The 13,628-nt window shown below is 40.0% G+C and overlaps 1 protein-coding gene across 2 annotated transcripts in view; it reads right to left on the bottom strand.

Moving 5' to 3' along the window:
* Positions 1–13,628, bottom strand: part of LOC121386640 (multidrug resistance-associated protein 1-like) — a 111,745-nt gene that overhangs the window by 4,710 nt on the left and 93,407 nt on the right. For both annotated transcript variants that reach the window (XM_041517610.1, XM_041517611.1), the window contains exons 25-29: positions 12,261–12,460; positions 9,411–9,534; positions 8,442–8,543; positions 4,002–4,148; positions 2,880–3,038 (exon numbers count right to left, since the gene is read on the bottom strand). In XM_041517610.1, the coding sequence (XP_041373544.1) occupies positions 2,880–3,038; positions 4,002–4,148; positions 8,442–8,543; positions 9,411–9,534; positions 12,261–12,460 (732 nt within the window). The remainder of the gene's footprint in view (positions 1–2,879; positions 3,039–4,001; positions 4,149–8,441; positions 8,544–9,410; positions 9,535–12,260; positions 12,461–13,628) is intronic.

Genomic DNA, 13,628 nt, shown 5'->3' with positions numbered 1-13,628 from the left:
ATAACTCTTAAGAAAATTAACTTCAGGGTGTGCATTTAATGGTCACCTAGTTACCATTCAGGGTTTCTGCCAGAGGGTATGGAGGGTAAAATTATGTAATTTAAAATTGTGGAAATTATGTCATGAATATTAGAGATGGCTATTGTCAAAATTGTAGTATTGAGATACAGGAACCTGAATTGCGATAAGTACCAGGGTGTATTGTGAAGACCAACTCTCAATTATTAGAATTTATCAAGTGTTCTAATTCATGTACATTTTGTATAACTTAATAAAATGATACACCAATCGAGATTTGTTCTGAACAAGTTGACCTTTTGTTTCTTTTCTCTTAAACTGGTAGTTTTAATATTAAAAATGTGTACACATACAAAATATATAAATATACCAGAATGCAGAAAAAATATCACGACACATATTGTTGAAGTGAAATAACCAAATGGTGTCTTTTAATTTTGTTTTATTTAACGACGCACTCCACACATTTTATTTACGGTTATATGGCGTCAGACTTATGGTTAAGGACCACACAGATATTGAGATATGAAACCCGCTGTCGCCACTTCATGGGCTACTCTTTTTGATTAGCAGCAAGGGATCTTTTATATGCACCATCCCACAGACAGGGTAGTACATACCACAGCCTTTGATGTACCAGTCGAGGTGCACTGGTTGGAACAAGAAATAGCCCAATGAGCCCACCAACGGGGATCAATCCTAGACCGACTGCGCATCAAGCGAGCGCTTTACCACTGGGCTATGTCCCACCCCAAGTTAGGCCACCAACAGGACTGATCAAGTGGGAAATAACTCAGCAAGTCCATTGATGGGACTGATCAAGTGGGAAATAACTAAGCAAGTCCATTGATGGGACTGATCAAGTGGGAAATAACTCAGCAAGTCCACTGATGGGACTGATCAAGTGGGAAATAACTCAGCAAGTCCAGTGATGGGACTGATCAAGTGGGAAATAACTAAGCAAGTCCACTGATGGGACTGATCAAGTGGGAAATAACTAAGCAAGTCCATTGATGGGACTGATCAAGTGGGAAATAACTCAGCAAGTCCACTGATGGGACTGATCAAGTGGGAAATAACTCAGCAAGTCCATTGATGGGACTGATCAAGTGGGAAATAACTGAGCAAGTCCACTGATGGGACTGATCAAGTGGGAAATAACTGAGCAAGTCCACTGATGGGACTGATCAAGTGGGAAATAACTGAGCAAGTCCACTGATGGGACTGATCAAGTGGGAAATAACTGAGCAAGTCCACTGATGGGACTGATCAAGTGGGAAATAACTGAGCAAGTCCACTGATGGGACTGATCAAGTGGGAAATAACTGAGCAAGTCCACTGATGGGACTGATCAAGTGGGAAATAACTGAGCAAGTCCACTGATGGGACTGATCAAGTGGGAAATAACTGAGCAAGTCCACTGATGGGACTGATCAAGTGGGAAATAACTAAGCAAGTCCACTGATGGGACTGATCAATGGAAAATAACTAAGCAAGTCCACTGATGGGACTTATCAAGTGGGAAATAACTAAGCAAGTCCATTGATGGGACTGATCAATGGAAAATAATTAAGCAAGTCCATTGATGGGACTGATCAATGGGAAATAACTAAGCAAGTCCATTGATGGGACTGATCAATGGAAAATAACTAAGCAAGTCCATTGATGGGACTGATCAAGTGGGAAATAACTAAGCATGTCCATTGATGGGACTGATCAATGGAAAATAACTAAGCAAGTCCATTGATGGGACTGATCAATGAAAAATAACTAAGCAAGTCCATTGATGGGACTGATCAATGGGAAATAACTAAGCAAGTCCATTGATGGGACTGATCAATGGGAAATAACTAAGCAAGTCCATTGATTGGACTGATCAATGGAAAATAACTAAGCAAGTCCATTGATGGGACTGATCAAGTGGGAAATAACTAAGCAAGTCCATTGATGGGACTGATCAATGGAAAATAACTAAGCAAGTCCATTGATGGGACTGATCAATGGAAAATAACCCAATGGATGAATGAATGAATGTAGTCCACTGATAGATAGATTACAGGTAAATAACTGTCCATCTTTGGGACTGATCAAAGAGAAATAGCCCAAACAATGAAACTGATTAAAGGAAAATAAAAAATGTACAATGAGTCCACTGATATAACTAATCAAAGGGAAATAACCCAATGAGTTCATTGATGGGTTCTGTAAAGTTTTTGTTTAACAAGCATATTAATTTATTAATCATTGGCTATTGGATGTTGAACATTTGTAATTTTGACATATAGTCTTAGAGAGGAAACCTACTACATTTTTCCATTAGTAGCATGGGATCTTTTATATGCTCCATCCCACAGACAGGATATCACATACCACAGCCTTTGATATACCAGTTGTGGTGCACTGGCTGGAACTAGAAATATCCCAATGGGCCCACCCATGGGGATCGATCCTAGACTGACCACGCATCAAGCGAGCGCTTTACCACTGAGCTACGTGCTGCTCCCATGGCTGGGTTGTGATTCTACTGACTGACTGACTAACCTGCGGTAATATGGTGAGTCGACTCCGTAGATCGTGTAGGCCCATGGCTGGGTTGTGATTCTACTGACTGACTGACTAACCTGCGGTAATATGGTGAGTCGACTCCGTAGATCGTGTAGGCCCATGGCTGGGTTGTGATTCTACTGACTGACTGACTAACCTGCGGTAATATGGTGAGTCGACTCCGTAGATCGTGTAGGCCCATGGCTGGGTTGTGATTCTACTGACTGACTGACTAACCTGCGGTAATATGGTGAGTCGACTCCGTAGATCGTGTAGGCCCATGGCTGGGTTGTGATTCTACTGACTGACTGACTAACCTGCGGTAATATGGTGAGTCGACTCCGTAGATCGTGTAGGCCCATGTCAGCGATATTTCTCTCGTCGATCGTGATGTGTCCCCCCACCCCCTCAACGAGGCGGAACAGAGCCACGGACAGAGACGACTTCCCGGCCCCGGTTCTCCCAACAATGCCGATCTGAAAATCAAACAACACACATAGTGTCGTAGTGTTACTGTAAATTGTAAACTGATGCCGATCTGCAAATCAAACAACACACGTGTCGTAGTGTTACTGTAAATTGTAAACTGATGCCGATCTGCAAATCAAACAACACACATAGTGTCGTAGTGTTACTGTAAATTGTAAACTGATGCCGGTCTGCAAATCAAACAACACACGTGTCGTAGTGTTACTGTAAATTGTAAACTGATGGCGGGTGTGTTCTGTATTATGATTGGTTAATTACATTCTTTTTCCGAGATCAAATAAAAATAACACTCGGAAAGCTAATGACATCACTTTCTAATTGGAACAGGCCAAGCTGATGCTTCAAGGGTTTACAGTTACATTGTAGCCAGGTATTTTTTTCAAGAAATACCAAATATACAGTTAGTTCCATAGAATAATGATTCAGTTTACAATGGACATAACCATATGGAGGTCTTAAGTATACTTGAATATTTGGTACACCGAACAGCAATCTATATCGTAGTTGCATTTGTATTTATCACTAGCCGAACCGAATACACAAATACACATATGTAATGCTAACTGTACAATTTATATTTCTAATTCACAATAACCAAAACGCAATACTGATTCGATTGTTTTGATAATGTCTGGACTGGTTTTATAGTAGATCAAGCACACAGACCAATGCTTTTTCATGGGACTGGAAGCCCACGTGTACCTTGATTTCGCTTCTGTCAAAAAACCACCCATGATTAATCAGTTTTTACTTTAAAACACCCCACAAAACTGTTCTTCCTTTCTGCAAAACCTTTTCACTTTTGTATTCATGGATGTGAATACATATTTGTATTCATCATCTCATATTCGAGATATGTATCATATTTGCCACCATGTGTATTCGTTACACCCCTAGTTATAATCAGCTTAAATGTTCATGAAAGGGTTGGCACTCCGTATCTTCTATACCTTTTGTCCACCTTGTATGTCGCAGTTAACTCCCTTGAGTACGAGCGCGAGCCCAGGTCGATAGCGTGTGTAGTAGTTGTAGAAGGTCACTGCTCCGACATGAGGCCAATCTCTGGGGGGAGACTTGTGAGGTATTTCCCACTCGGCCTGAAAGTATACACACTCAACCTGCTCAACACAGAGCTCTATCAATGGATTTAACAAAACACAAGCATTCTGAGAGTACCCAGCTAAAGCAATACGTGTCCCCCCCCCCCCCCCCCCCCCAATCTCTGGGGGGAGACTTGTGAGGTATTTCCCACTCGGCCTGAAAGTATACACACTCAACCTGCTCAACACAGCTATCAATGGATTTAACAAAACACAAGCATTCTGAGAGTACGCGGCTAAAGCAATACATGTCCCCCCCCCCCCAAATCTCTGGGGGGAGACTTGTGGGGTATTTCCCACTCCGCCTGAAAGTATACACACTCAACCTGCTCAACACAGCTATCATTGGATTTAACAAAACACAAGCATTCTGAGAGTACGCGGCTAAAGCAATACATGTCCCCCCCCCCCCCCCAATCTCTGGGGGGAGACTTGTGGGGTATTTCCCACTCGGCCTGAAAGTATACACTCAACCTGCTCAACACAGAGCTCTATCAATGGATTTAACCAAGAAAACCAAGCATTCTGAGAATACGAGCCTAAAGCAATACATGTCCGCTACCAGACCCAACACATTTTTGTATCTCCTAAGTTCAAGGGCCATAACTCTGTAAAAAAATTGGTAAATTGCCATGAAAGTCAAACCTGATCTGTAACAATAGATGATAAAGATATAGATATAGAGAATAATACATGAGTTTCCATGTGATACCATTTATCTTACGAGTTGTGTAAAAACGTATCCAACGAGCGAAAGCGACTTGGATATGTTTTCAAGCAACGAGTTGTAAGATAAATGCTATCAAATGGACACGAATGTAGTATTCTATTTCTTACTTACCTCGAAACAATAAAAATGTAAACAATATAATGAACTACATTATGTTGTTACGGAACGTAGCCTAACTGGGTCATGACATATGCATACTTGGCTTTAAGCATACATACCATGTCATAACCAAATCACTACTATACTAACAGATCCATTTTCCTTAAAAAATAGAGCACTCTAAAATATTTGCCAACCACTCGGAAACTGAAATTGATGAAAAGCGAAAAGCATTTTAATGTAGTGAAGCATTGTAATAATACGGCTAATTTTGAATTTGAATGACGTCAGTGTTCCAATGATGTCACTTTACATCTCCTTACAATAACATTAAACTGGGTCATGACCTCTCAGAAACAATCTCCAACATACTTTGTATTCGATTTTGTAAGAAATACACAATGGTGATCTCCTACACGGGTGTGTAAGAAATACACAAGATTGCAGCTGTATATCTTGAGACTGTGAAAAATGGTGTGGAAGATTATATGTGGAACAGATGAACAGATGGACAGGATAGAGATGAACCTTCATTATCCACTTGGTTCAAAATAACTGAGTTAATAAAAAGCAACATGTAATAATTATAGGATATTAAATACGAGCTTCCATTTCATATCTTGTTTATGTCCCGAGTGAAATAATTTTCAACTGTCACAAGCTTTAGCAAGTGACAATGAAAATTATTTCACGAGGGACATAAATATGATACGAAATGGTAGCGAGTTTAATATCCTATTTATTACCCATAATCAATCTTAATTTATGTCACTCATCTCATTTTGTTGTTCATGTAAGGTTGTGTGCCAATTGATGACATCATTGTGTGACGTCAAAAGTGTTATGTCCCACTTGGCATTCTAGTGGGACGTATTACTTTGATATGTACCAAGATATTTTTAACCATATGGGTAATAATAAGTGTAATGACATAATTGTGGGAAGTGACGTCATAAGATGACGTTCCTTCCACAGTCCTAGCTCAGACTGTGCATGTCAAATATGACGTCATTTCGTCATCTTCTCCTAGTTGTGGTTAAAATATTTTGAGAGGACCCTTGTTATTCATAAAACATAACAATAATAATATGAATAATAAAGAAATGATTACACTCACATGTGTTTCCTACTGGTTTTACAAAACCCTCACTCTCGCTCGCGCAATATAAAATGCTGACAGTCATTTTGTAAAATCAGCACAACACACAAGTTTGTACATAATCTCTAAATAGTCCCCTCTGGTTGACAACTGTCAGATTTAGCCTTGCCAATATATGTACTGAGAATCCCCGAATCCCAGTACATGTACAGACTTAACCAGTCGGGACTGTCTCTGTTTAAAATGTTTATATTACAAAAATAGATGAATGTATCAGTGCTGGTTTTTAGTATTTTGTTAATAACTTATTTTCATTGTTTTTGGTTCACTTTACCCCTTTCTTGATAAAGGAGCTTAGCAAAGAAAGAAAGAGGAAACCTGCTGTTGCCACTTCATGGGCTACTCTTTCTGATTAGCAGCAAGGGATCTTTTATTTGCGCTTCCCACAGGCAGGATAACACAAACCATAGCCTTTGTTGAACCAGTTATGGATCACTGGTTGGTGCAAGTGGTTTACACCTACCCATTGCAGGGCTCACCCTGGATCAAAAATACCTGTAGCCAAATGGAATTTTTATTAGCCATATTGAAAATGCTTTAGCCAAATTTGTTTTACGCAGTACTGTATAGAGTATATATATGAATATGAAAATGTATCTTTTTCAGCTAATTGTATACAAACTGGAATAAACAGGAATAACAAAACCTCAATGGGGGTAGGGGCAGTTAATATATTACTTTGATTTTTCAGCGGGAGTGGGGTGCGGTGGGGATGGGGTTATGCAATATCTTCAGAGTTTGAAGCCAGTACCCCATACACCCACCCCCACTTCTAAGGCCTATGACATTAAATTAACAAACATACAGAAATATGGGGGTGGGTGGGTGGGTGGATGTTTATGGAAGGTGGTTTTTTCTTGCTTCCTTTTTTCCCAAATAAAAATTTGAGAGCTTTTTTTTATTATTATTGAGCACATTATTTCTTTAAATAGCAATCTTTATGTTAGTTTGAATTAATTTCTTTTTTTTTTCTTCTTTTTTTTAAGTGACCCATCAATTCCCTCACCTCAAACAATTTCATAATTTTTGTCATGATGATGCTGTTTTCAGCGTCGTGTTAAATGCTTATTGTGATTTCTGCTTGCAAAATATCTCGGCTAAGAATGCCGACTTCACTGTATACTCCATTTATTAAAAAAATAAAAAAATAAAAAGAATTAATCAAAATAAAATTTACGGTCTTTTTAAAATCCAGCTAACTTATTAAATGTCACCTCACAGTCTTATATCTAAAATTATCTAACAATATGATTATTGTAAATTAATTTTATTCAGTGTACATTTAACTACAATTTGTATAAATACTGTATGTTCATTTCCCACGATCGCGATCTGCATGCGTGCTCTTGACCATGGGTACGAAATTAACAAAGACAAAGGAATAAACAAAAACTGCAGTTAGGTATTCATTGATGCGAACAACTATTGCTTTTCTACAAATTTACATCAAGATTTACTTTTGCGCAATCGTATTGTTTAATGTCCGCAACGATGTCTCTTGACACGCAAGTGTCAGCTGACTGAAGCGTGACGTGTTTTCGCACCGAGAGCCTAACGTTCGCAAACTATTTGATTGGTGTTCGTCATGTCCATTTGGTTTAACGTGAAGAGCACAAACCAGTCTAGCGAACATTTTGTTTTCGCTCGGTCTGGCTAAACTCAGCCCTTGAGATGGCCTACATGTCTTTCGGCCCTGAACTAGCATGTGTATTCAAATCGACACGCATTGTCGGTCTGTTTTTATTACTTTGGTTCAAAGATTTTACAAAGTAAAAATATCAAGTTACGGATCTTCCAGACATTGCTGTCATACATCTTGAATGCATACCGTTAAAATTAATAACCGTGATTATTAAAATAAGCAAACATTATAAGGCCTACGCTGAATTCTGCATGACACCGTTTCTTGATACCGGTCGCGAGATCGCTATTACACTAATTGAATATTTGGTATTATTATTATGTTTGAGGTGTCGGATAGATTATGTAACCGTTTGTTTGTTTTTGTAAAAATTAGCCAATGGCTAATTTGGCTACCGACAGCGCGAGCCCTGCATTGAGCCTTGCGGAGCACTCACTCAGGGTTTGGAGTCGGTATCTGGATAAAAAATCCCATGCCTCGACTGGGATCCGAACCCAGTACCTACCAGGCTATTGACCGATGGCCTAACCACGACGCCACTGAGGCCGATCAGGAGCTTAGCAAACCATTTTGTTATAATCACAAGATTAAAATACTTCTAAGTGTGGGTCTTAATTTAGATGTATTGCCTACATTATGAATTTAAGCTTCAATACCAACCTCTGGACTGGTTTCCGAGTATTCCTTTAACCGCTCCACCGAAACAATGTTCGTCTCCAGGTCGCTGGTCATTCTGACGGCGTAGTTCAACGTTTGTGTGATCTGAGACAGAAAGTTAAAGTTTGTTATGTTTAAAGACACCACTAGAGCACATTGATTACTTAGTCATCAGCTAGAACATATTTGGTAATTCTGATTTGTAGTCATCAGGGCAAACCTGCTACATTTTTTCCTAATGCAGCAAGGAATCTTTTATATGCACTTTCCCACAGACAGAAAAGCACATACCACGGCCTTTGACAAGTTGTGATGCACTGGTTGGAACCACTGAGGTGGTTCGATCCTGCGATGCAAGCACCTCAAGCGAGCACTCAACCGATTGAGTTAAATTCCGCCCCGATCTGAGACAAACAAATGTTTATTGAGCGACACCTCAGAACACAGCAGAGAGATGTGTTCGTTCTCTTACAAGATTTTTATCAGGTGGCCGTTCTATAGGTCAAATAAAGAAAGAAATGCATTGGGAGGGGGGGGGGGGGGGGGGGGGTTCAAGGTGGCCGTTATGGGCAGGTGGCCATTATATAATGGTGCCCGTTAGACAATGAATGAATGAATGTTTAACGACACCCCAGCACAAAAAATAATCCCCGTTAGACCAAGTTCAACTGTATATATATATATATATATATATATATATATATATATATATATATATATATATACACACACACTCCAAAACACTGGACGAGTGACATTTCCACTGTATATCAAATAATCTTGGAAAATCAATGTGTTCCACTGTAAATAAAATAATCTTTGAAATTTTGCATAATTTCTTGAAGGAATTTTGACGTATTTTTGAACAGTTCACCGAAAGGTAGAAAAGGGAGCTACATGTTTGTTTTTTTAACTTAGTATGCCGAGAGTAGCTCGTTAAGGACAGGGCTTAACAACAAAGAGCTTTTATACCTCGAGAGCATAAGAAATGGACAATCCCACAATTCCACTGGGCAAGTCATCTGTAAGAACGGCAAACAATGCAGCGGCCAGAACAATGATGTTTCCTAGGAATGCTAAATAAAATCCCAGCCACCTGAAAATAAAACAAATAAATATTAATTTTATTACTACTCTTACAATACCAACAACAAACTGGTCAATTAACGGAATATCCTAAATATGTAGACTGTGAATGAATGAATTAATGTTGAACTCCACCCCAGCAATGTAGACAGTCAAACATATTTTCAACCAATATAAACTTTTTAAATTATTAATATTACAATATACAATATATACTCTTCAAAAGAAGAAACGCAAAACCACATTGTCGTAACATTTGGAGAATTGATTTAATTATTGAATGGTGAGTCCGATAATTACCAAATGTTGCAGGATTGTTCACAATTCACTCTAGTCCATTGTGAGTAAGTGATAGGACACACCACCAAGGTCAAGGTCATCTGGAGTCAATACCGGGTGTGGCCTCCGCGTGTGTTGACAACTGCCTGGCACCGCCTGCCCATTGAAGCAACCAGAGTACGGATGACGTCCCGGGGGATGGTGGCCCACTCGGCCTGCAAGGCTGCTGCCAGCTCGGGCAGGGTCTGGGGCTGTGGTTGTCGCTGTCGGGAGGCGTCGGTCCAACTCGTCCCATAGATGCTCAATTGGGTTCAAATCCGGTGATATCGATGGCCAAGGAAGGACATTAATGTTGTTGTTCTGTAGGAAAGCCGTTGTGAGACGTGCTGTGTGAGGCCTGGCGTTGTCATGTTGGAACACTGCGTTGGCGTTGGCCATAACTGGAACGATGTGTGGCCGGAGGATCTGGTCAATGTAGCCCTGTGCATTCAGGTTGCCCTGCACGTGGACCAGGTCAGTTCTGCCAGTGTGTGAGATGGCTGCCCACACCATGACACTACCCCCGCCGAATCTGTCCACTTCCTGCACGCAGTTTGCCGCATAATGTTCACCACGACGCCTATACACGCGACATCTTCCATCATGACGTTGGAGCAGAAATCGGGACTCGTCACTGAACCACACCTGTCTCCATCGCATTTGAGGCCATTGTCGATGAATCTGGCACCACTGCAGTCGGAGTCGACGGTGTTGTGGTGTTAAGATGACACCTCGAACTGGACGTCTGGCACGAATTCCTACCTCACGTAGGCGGTTCCGTACGGTCTGGTTGGATATCCTGTGCAAACCTGGTATTGCTGCGGCTGTGGAGGTGGCAGTAGTCAATCGTTCCTGAAGGTGGCATACCCGGATGTAGCAGTCCTGCCCGGGGGTAGTGACCCGTGGTCGACCGGATCTAGGGAGGTCACGTGTTGATCCATGTTGCTGGTAACGGTCCCCCAGTCTGGAGATGGTGCTTGGGGACACATGGAATGCCCTGGCAACGGCCGTTCTGGATTCGCCTGCGTCTAGTCGGCCGATGGCATTGTTTCTCTGCGGTTCACTGAGACGTGGCATGTCCTGGATTGTCAACTGTCGGCCAGATACAGAGGCCAGGCAAGCGAACACCCTGCACTTTTATACTGTCGGTGTTCATGTTGCACGTGCAGACAACGCACGTGCAGTGGTGACATGGTTTGCACGTGGCTGCGTTTTTGCGAATATTCACATTTTGGAACTTTATTGTACAGTAGCTGCATTTTATCGAATGTAACCGTGGGAATGTGTTTGGGACATGCAATGACCTTATATTCACAAAGCATGAACCGGTAGGAAACATAAAATCGGAGTTATAACCCATTTGTACCCTTTTGCGTTTCTTTTTTTGAAGAGTATACTTATATTTTCATGATTAGAATACTGTAGTACTAATTCAGCAATGTTTGTAGTAGTTCAATATGGATGTGATTAGAATAGCTGTATGTTTGAATGGCCATTAACTGATTAAGATAGCCACTTAAAGTTAAAAGAGATATATTAATAGTTGAAAGTGCCATATTTCACTTTGGGGTCATTCACAATTGTCAACATTAACATAAGTACAAACCATATGCTGGGGAGGGTGTGTGTGTGTGTGTGTGTGTTAACGGCCACTGTACGCTTTTAGAAATACAAATAAATTTCTATTTATGACTTTCCGCGATATCTGATTTTTTCCCCCCCTAATCGCCGTTATTGCAAACCACACTTATTCAGCGCCCATTTACCGATACCTCGCTTGAATTTGTTTTATTATTTTTATAGCTGTGTATATAAATGAACACTAACCCAGCTCAAAATGTTTCAGCCACAACTAGAAGGAGACGATGAAATGATGTCATATTTCAAATGCACAGTCTGAGCTAGGAATGGAGAAGCAACATCATGTTATGACTTATGACATCGCTTCCCAAAATTACGTCATTACACTTGTTATTACACGTGTGCTTTGTATGATTATTATTAACTCGGTTATGTTGAACCATATGGATAATAATTACCATTAATAATGTTTTGCTGTCAATGTGTCACTTGTTTACAGCCAACAAGACTTGAATACCTGAGCGTAATGTTTTAATGAGATTTAGTTGAAGTGCATTACATCAAACTACATTTGTGCTAATCAGGATGACTTCATATTACCGGTGAGGTGACTTCAGAACTTTGATTTACTAAATATCTAATTCAAATGTTATTTTGGAAGTGTTATAGGATGAATAGAATTCGCTACTCATGTTTTTTTTATGTAAAATTTCAACCTCATCTAGTTAAATTGTTATTTTTCTCAGAAAAGCCTCGACAAATACCAATTAACATAGACTCGGTTGATAATTTCCACATTAAAAAACACTTGTGATGAACCCTCTGTATATTTCATACCTATTTGAAGCCAAACCAGCGAAATAGAAAGATAAATTCTTATCCACTCTGCTGGAGGACTCGGCAATGAATCGCTCGCTTGCTTGGTAGGCGCGAATGGAGTGAGCGCCGGAAATAGTCTCGCTGAAATGCGTGTAAATCGGAGACCGTGTCACAGATTCAATTCTCTTCAACTGACGGGACGTCGGAATGTAAAACCTCTGGAAAAAACCCATCACATATAAAGTTAAATGTTTGTTTTGTTTAACGATCGACACCACTAGAGCACATTGATTAATTAATCATCTGATATTGGAGGTCAAATATTTGATAGTTCTGACATGAAGTCATCAGAGGAAATCTGCTACATTTTTCCTAATGCAGCAAGGGATCTTTTATATGCACTTTTCCAAAGACAGGAAAGCATTTACCATGGCCTTTGACCAGTTGTGGTGAACAAGAAAAAAACCCAATCAGTTGAATGGATCCACCAAGGTGATTCGATCCTGCGATGCAAGCACCTCAAGCGAGCACTCAACTGACTAAGCTAAATCCTGCCCCTCTATCACATATAAAGATAACACAAGGCACAATCCAAAAGTTTGCTGCAATGTAAGATGGTTGCGACTATTAAAATATTTTAAAGACTAAAATGACATATTAAATATATTTCCTTGTTTACAATGTCAGTGTCTGTATAATCAATGTCTTTCTGATCATCGTAATAATATGTTTAAGTCTTCAAATAATTTAGTACATCCAAAAAATATATACAGTAAAACCCCTCTAAACCAGACATCCATGAAAGGAAGGAAGAAAATGTTTATTTAACGACACACTCAACACATTTTATTTATGGTTATATGGCGTCGGACATATGGTTAAGGACCACAGATACTGAAAAAGGAAACCCGCTGTTGCCACTTCATTGGCAGCAAGGGATCTTTTATATACACCATCCCACAGACAGGATAACACATACCACATCCTTTGAAGTAACAGTCGTGGTGCACTGGCTGAAGCGAGAAATAGCCCAATGGGCCCAGACCGACCGCTCATCAAGCGAACACTTTACCACTGGGCTACGTCCCACCCTCAGACATCCATGGACCCAAGTAAAAAGTCTGGTTTTAAGGGGTTTCTGGTTTAAAGAGGTTCTCTTGTGTATTAATATTGAAAACGGGACCATGAAAAACATCTGATTTTGAGGGAATTCCAGTTTACAGAGGGTACTGTTTTAAGGACTTTCACTCTGTATTAGGAAATAAAATGAAGTTTAACTTAGTACAAACACTACAGGATGATCAGAAACACATTTAGTATACAGCCACTAATATTTTATTATTTAAAAAAAAAAGTTTTATTATATAATTAAAGTCTCTACCCCAT

This window comes from Gigantopelta aegis, chromosome 12 (assembly GCF_016097555.1).
Source record: "Gigantopelta aegis isolate Gae_Host chromosome 12, Gae_host_genome, whole genome shotgun sequence".
Classification (NCBI taxonomy): Eukaryota; Metazoa; Mollusca; class Gastropoda; order Neomphalida; family Peltospiridae; genus Gigantopelta; species Gigantopelta aegis.
The sequence above is the reverse complement of the archived record's forward strand: the minus strand, read 5'-3'. Positions and strand labels throughout refer to the sequence as shown.